The 6,659-nt window shown below is 40.3% G+C and overlaps 1 protein-coding gene and 1 long non-coding RNA gene across 2 annotated transcripts in view; one reads left to right on the top strand and one right to left on the bottom strand.

Annotated features, from left to right (window-relative positions):
* lsm3 (LSM3 homolog, U6 small nuclear RNA and mRNA degradation associated) overlaps positions 1–3,053 on the bottom strand; it is a 4,008-nt gene extending 955 nt beyond the window's left edge. Inside the window, exons 1-3 of the mRNA XM_032514127.1 lie at positions 2,918–3,053; positions 917–1,027; positions 648–743 (exon numbers count right to left, since the gene is read on the bottom strand). Coding sequence (XP_032370018.1) covers positions 648–743; positions 917–1,027; positions 2,918–3,010 — 300 coding nt within the window. The 5' untranslated portion in view covers positions 3,011–3,053. The remainder of the gene's footprint in view (positions 1–647; positions 744–916; positions 1,028–2,917) is intronic.
* A 180-nt stretch (positions 3,054–3,233) lies between these two features.
* LOC116688247 (uncharacterized) lies at positions 3,234–5,034 on the top strand. Its single transcript, XR_004331742.1, has 2 exons — positions 3,234–3,342; positions 4,907–5,034. It is a non-coding gene; the product is annotated as an uncharacterized LOC116688247 (long non-coding RNA).
* The last annotated feature ends 1,625 nt before the right edge of the window (positions 5,035–6,659 follow it).

Raw genomic sequence — 6,659 nt, 5'->3', positions numbered from 1 at the left:
TGTGTGTGTGTGTGTGTTATCAAGACTTTGGTTTCAAGCTTGACAACAAGCAAACTTAGTTATCTTAAGGATGAATGCAAATATGCTTTGTATTTTCATGCGGACTTTGTAGAATTGTAGTAATTATTTTCAGAAAATATTTTTTAAATCTTCTCTCATAGTATTATGGACCTCTGTCATATAACTAGGCTGAGAAATAGACCTATATATATATATATATAGCCAATATATAGCCAATATATAGCCAATATTAGCTTAGTGCAGATAAACCCGCATCAGTGTAAATATGTACTGATAAGTAATAGTTTGTCCAGACCAAAGAGCACTGCCACGATAAAAGTTGAAATGTCAAATGTTCATTCAGATTTTATTTTTTTCCAGACATTTTGGTGCTTTAAGACCTTGGAAAAACCAAATCCTCTTTCTACATATGTCAAGGGTCTATCATTTGAACAGGGGGACTACAAATATATAGCATTTTGTATAATGAATACATATTCTCATACAGTACGCATTTTAAATGCTACATTGGAAGTAGAATGATGTTGCTAATGTAGAATATTATAAAGCAGAATTATTCTACTGCCCGGACTAGATTAGGAGCCAAGAGTAGTTGTTCAGTAAGAAGAAATATAGAAATGGAGTACCTTGTATAGTTCCTCATAAGTCTCCTCATCGATCTCCACCGTCGTCACCGTCTCCTCCACGTCACCCAGGATCATGTTCAGGTGCTGATCGTAGGCCTGGGACAAACAAACCACCAATATTAACGGGGAGAAGTGCAAACAAAAGCTTGCAAGAGCAAAAAAAAAAAAAAAGGTCTGGTCTGCTACTCTAGAATGTAGAAACCCACTAGAACCACAACTGTCCAGGTGGTTTTTTTACAGTGGAAGCGGACGCTGGGTATGAGTCTTACATGCAGTCGGCCACGGAGCTCCCGGTCATTCCTCATCTTGACGTAGATCCTCTCATCTAGACTGAGTCTGATCAAATCGAGTGGCTCCTCAACCGTGTTGGTACTCGGTTGCTGCAGCACAAATAAAGGACAGTTAGACCTCTGACAGATACAGATCTCAACAACTGGATTTGGGACTATATTGGGTGGAAGCACAGCGGAAGCACTGTTCCAAGTAAATATCTGCCTAGAAAATCATTTAGTCTTAATATCAGAATCAGAATAACTTTATTGATTCCTGAAGAGAAACTGTGTTGCAGTTGCACAAATAGTATAAATATCAGAGTATAAATATAAATGAATAAGGAGTGTTGTATGTACGGTATTTACATAGTTAAAGGAATGATGTGATCCAGTATTTATATAATTATCATAATTAAGAAGTTGCAATGGTGAGAATTAATAATAATAATAGTGGTAGTTGAGTATTGCACACATTTCAGGCCAGTGTTATTGCACAAAAAGATAATATTGTCCAGTTTTAATCTCTCTAAGTGTCTGCGTGTCAGACACTTAAAGGGAGGAGTTACAAAGTTTGATGGCCAAAGGCAGGAAGGACTTCCTGTGGCGCTCTGTGGTGCATTTTGGGAGAAGGAGTCTTTCACTGAAAGTGCTCCTGTGATTGAGCAGCAAGAAATGGAGACGGTGCGAGACATTGTCCAAGATGACAGAAAGTTTGGACAGCGTCCTCTTCTCTGACACCGCCAACAGAGAGTCCAGCTCCACCCCCACAACGTCACTGGCATATACATTGCTATTTGTACTCGTTGTGAATGCGCAGGCCACAAGAAGTAATTAGGTTGTTGTTTTTTTTGTTGGCTCACGTTTACTCACAACATGCTAACCGGCAACATAGGATTCCATTCACTATGCTAAGCTAACTAGGGGCAGCGCTGCCGGTGTTGCACCAAACTAAAACAAGACATGCACTCAAACAAACAAAAAGTGTTGCCCCCCCCCCCCCCCCCCCCCCCCCCCCCCCCCCCCCCCCCCCCCCGCTCTACAGCTAGGGGAGACTGTGACGACCCATATTTCAATAATCTCTGGCGTATTACTTTAACGTTACATACTTCATATTTTCCAGTTTCCTCCCAGTATTGGTCTACCTAGCTAACAATTGTTGGTTCCCAGAACGTTCTGGGAATGTTTGTTTTTGGTTGCGGGAAAGTTCCCTGAAGGTGCTTTCGTTGTGTGTTGGTTAATCGAAAGGTTCTCTTAACGTTCTGGGAACGTTAGTTTTTGGATACATCGAACATTCTCAGAACGTTCCCCTAACGTTAACCTAACGTTGCAACCTTAAGAGAACTTTGCCCTAACGTTAACCTAACGTTGCAACCTTTAGCGAACGTTCCCCTAACGTTATCTTAACGTCGCAATAGCCTATTCTGAATGTTTTTAGAGATGTGCTTGTTCATTTATCATTCATAGCCTGACTTATATAAGATTGTATAAATAAAACGTGGCGAAAAATTATTTTGTATAGCGGTTAGTGTGTATTCTGATATTTGGAGTGGAAAGTGTAAAATTATGCATTATGTATTAGAAAATGCCCCATTTGCTAATTTAAACATAGTAACGTTACTTCAGAAAACATACTACAATGAATTTATTTGTCTTAATGTAAGTTACGTTAGCTAACTGTTGTAAGGTTAATCAACTGGGGACGTTTCTTGTTATGTCTGTGTATCTATTAGGCCGTTTGAACTCGGACTGGTCAACAAAACACCGCCAATCAAACACGTTTTATCATTTTGACGGTAGCATTACATGCTAACCGGGCTAATTTAGCTAGCTTGTTTGACAGGCCGCTCTCTTCTATTACAAGAGCAAAACAAACAAAGTGACCCGTTAACCCCACTAGCACATGCATACAAGTACAACTATCTACTGGCCTGCTTTCAAGGTAAGTACGCACACGCTGTGTTAAGGAATAACTGTACAATTTGCCGCTGCTACACCAACCTGCTCAACTTCGTCCGCCATTGGTTTTGAGTCTGCGTCGTGTGGCTTGACTGATACGGGGGTTGCCAGGTCCGTAAAAACACGCGATTTCATAACAGGGCATGTGACGGGCCTGCACTTTTTTTGCAAGTAATATCTTCTTCATAATAATTATATCAATGAACAGTGTTTGTTCGCTTAAGTTTAGTGTGCCAACACCTTTTTTGCAAGTACTGAAAGCAGTATGCAAACAAAATGACTGATGCAGTGATGAAAAAAATACACGTCGCACCCACCCACCACTACAGTACGCACAACTTATGTGTGTTGGAGGATAAACAGCAAACCTGGCAACCTCTAGATATAGATAAGCAGTACCACCACTCTCCTCCTCTTTCTTTTTCCAGACCTTTCCATCCTCCATATGTAGAGCAAACTGCGCAATGGTAAGGTATTTTAGACTTTAGAGTAATTTTCATTCACCAAGTAGACATAAAGTAGAGATTTTTGCAGGCTAATGTCTTATTTCGATGCTGTAAAACAACAACTGTCCAGTTTGCAGCGACGTTTACAGACTATCGCGTAACATTACCGTATTGTGAGCTCAGGTTAAGTGTTAGCCACTTAAATTAGGATAGAAAACTGTGTAAAAAAATATATGTATAATATCGTCAACTACTACAGACTGCACGTTATAACCAGCCTGTAAATGTGAGAAGAAAACTGCGACATTTATCCACGTAAATAAATGTCATTTAGGCATTTATTTTAGTGAACCATCCATGTATTAAGCTATCTCTTCTAATTAATATCAGTACATTTGTGTCCAGGCATAGCTTAGCATAGCTTAGCTTAGCTTAGTTAAACCATGACTGTATTCCCAACGGGTTAAACCTTCTGCCACGTATGCGTGTGTCCAACAGTAGGTTGGAAAGTTGAATAAAATGACAAAGGGTGTAATTAATATGCGTTTTTAGTTACAAGAAACATGAACTACAAATCATTTTAACATGTGATATCTGCGTGTAGTCTGTTCATTCATGCAGAAATGGAAGTTATTCAAACCAACATTTGGTTGAACTGCATTTTACTTCTGTTTCCCACTATTTGCTGCATATTTGTTCATAACACCTTGTCTATAGAGTAGACTACAGTACATTATTAATTATTTAGAATGGTGCTCTTTTCTGTTAGATAGATACTTTATTCATCCTGAAGGAAATTTTAGGAATCCAGTAGTTTGATAACCATAACCCAACAAACACATGTACACACATATATCACGCATACATAAGAATAAAAATAAAAATCACTTACAGAAATGAAATGACCATGATAAAGTAAGGCGTAATGGTAGACTGTGTGCAATGCTGATAGCACAAAAGTGACCAGTGCAGTAGATCGTAATTAAATATCAACTATGATTAATAATAACAACCTATAAGATGACTGATTGAATAAGCATGAGAACAATATGAATGAATAAGTTATAAGATGTCGATGTTATGACCACAGTCCAGATTTTGTAGGAGGGCCAATATAGCCATATAGTCATGTTCATATGATGCGTGTGCGTGCGTGTGTGTGTGTGTTTGTATGCCTCCTGTCCCAGTTCAGCCCAGTGCTCCATACTGGGTGTTGGTGCAGGCGGAGGAGGCAGAGCAGAGCAGTGGCGATACCCATTCCACCCTCGGCTGCAGCATAGCTCTGTGGTGGAAGAGATCCCTGCTACAAACTGATGACTTGTGACCCTAAACTACTCTAGCGTTTGACTGACGACTCGCCTTTTAAAACCCACTAGATGTGTGTGTATGTGCTCCTCTGTGCATGCTTGTTCTGAGAACAGATTCATCAGCAATCATTAACTCACACAGAAGGGTGGTGGTGTCCTAGGAAAGGTAGATGGTGCAATAATGCTTGTACTGTAACAGACTGATGATTTGTGTTTTTTTTTTTTTTTCTCCTATTGTCACTCTTCTCTCATCTCTGCTCCATTATCACATCCTGCAGAATCCAATGTGGGACAGAAAGGCGACAAAATGGCGACATGACAGCAGCCGTCCAACTGACAGAATCCGTCTGTCTTAAACTACTGTAATAAACTGTATATTGGTTATTGCATGTTACTGTACATATGTGAAAAGCAAAAACCCCAGCTATCACTAGTTTATTTATTAATTTATTTGATTAGGACAATGCACATTAATGAACATTTCTGTAAATGCGCCAGTGTTAGCCAATTGGCTAGTTTTCAACTGTAGTCCTACCTAGGATGCATGTCTTTTATGGTGGGAAGAAACCGGAGTACCCGGAGGAAACCCACGCAGACACGGGGAGAACATACAAACTCCACACAGAAAGGCCCGGAACAACCTGGATTCGAACCAAGTACAGCAGTAGAGCATGGTTGTTGGGATAGAAGTGTGTTTTAGCAAAGAAAGTTGGGAAATTGACAGTAGTTATCCTGGGAAGTCTGGTATATAATATTACAGGAGTTACACATCTGATCACTTTTCACTGTCATACAGGGTAACACACAATTTTACAACGGCTTTTTATTGCATTGTGTGTGTTGTCTTTCTTTTTAAGTTACACTGAGCAACACTGACATTAATAAGAAAGGAGAACTGTGTTTGAACTTTGTATATTTTTATTGTTAAATATAGTTCACTGGATATCAATTTAGTGCAAAACACTTTTTTAAATACTTTACCATCTTTAACCAAACTGTCACTGCAGCTTTATGTTCTTACTTAAGAACGTTAAAAATCAAAGTCTTGTTCTTGCAGAATGACGCCTCATTTGTCATTTCTCTTAAATAATGTCTGAATTTGATGCCTGCTGTATACATTTACTATAATAAAGTCACATGTCACTTTGACAGGTTGTTAAATCTTTCAGTGTCGGTGAATGATGATGATGTAACTTGTGTTTAGGAGCAAGAAATTAGAATGTAAAAGTGCAGAGGGCCAGCATTTGCTCTAAGGAAGTCTTTAGATAGGAGGGGAATATGGCTCTGACAACCACTAAGAACTAAACCTGTGAAATTACCTGTTACTTAAAGTGCTCATGCTTTTTTATTTTTACCTTTCCTTTATTGTGTTCTAGATCTTTTTTGTGCACATTATAGAGTCACAAATTGAAAAAGCCCAAAGTCCCCCCCCACAAAGGGACTTACCATCTTACCATACCTAGGTACTGTCAGGGCCCTCATTACTCTGCTTCTGGGGGCTAGTAGTCCTTACCTAGGTACTGTCAGGGCCCACCCTCATACTCTGCTTCTGACTGGCTAGTAGTCCTTACCTAGGTACTGTCAGGGCCCACATACTCTGCTTCTGGCGGCAGTAGTCCTTACCTAGGTACTGTCAGGGCCACCCTCATCTCTGCTTCTGACTGGCTGTAGTCCTTACCTAGGTACTGCAGGGCCCTCATACTCTGCTTCGACTGGTAGTTATCCTTACTAGGTACTGTCAGGGCCTCATACTCTGCTTCTGACTGGCTAGTAGTCCTTACCTAGGTACTGCAGGGCCTCATACTCTGCTTCTGACTGGCTAGTAGTCCTTACCTAGGTACTGTCAGGGCCCCTCACTCTGCTTCTGACTGGCTAGTAGTCCTTACCTAGGTACTGTCAGGGCCCTCGTACTCTGCTTCTGACTGGCTAGTAGTCCTTACCTAGATACTGATCATGTGCGACTCCCAACAAAGATGGTACAGAAGTGAGATGGCTCACTCTGTCGCTAAAACAGAGAGCTCAACACACAGG

This window comes from Etheostoma spectabile, chromosome 4 (assembly GCF_008692095.1).
Source record: "Etheostoma spectabile isolate EspeVRDwgs_2016 chromosome 4, UIUC_Espe_1.0, whole genome shotgun sequence".
NCBI lineage: Eukaryota > Metazoa > Chordata > Actinopteri > Perciformes > Percidae > Etheostoma > Etheostoma spectabile.
The sequence above is the reverse complement of the archived record's forward strand: the minus strand, read 5'-3'. Positions and strand labels throughout refer to the sequence as shown.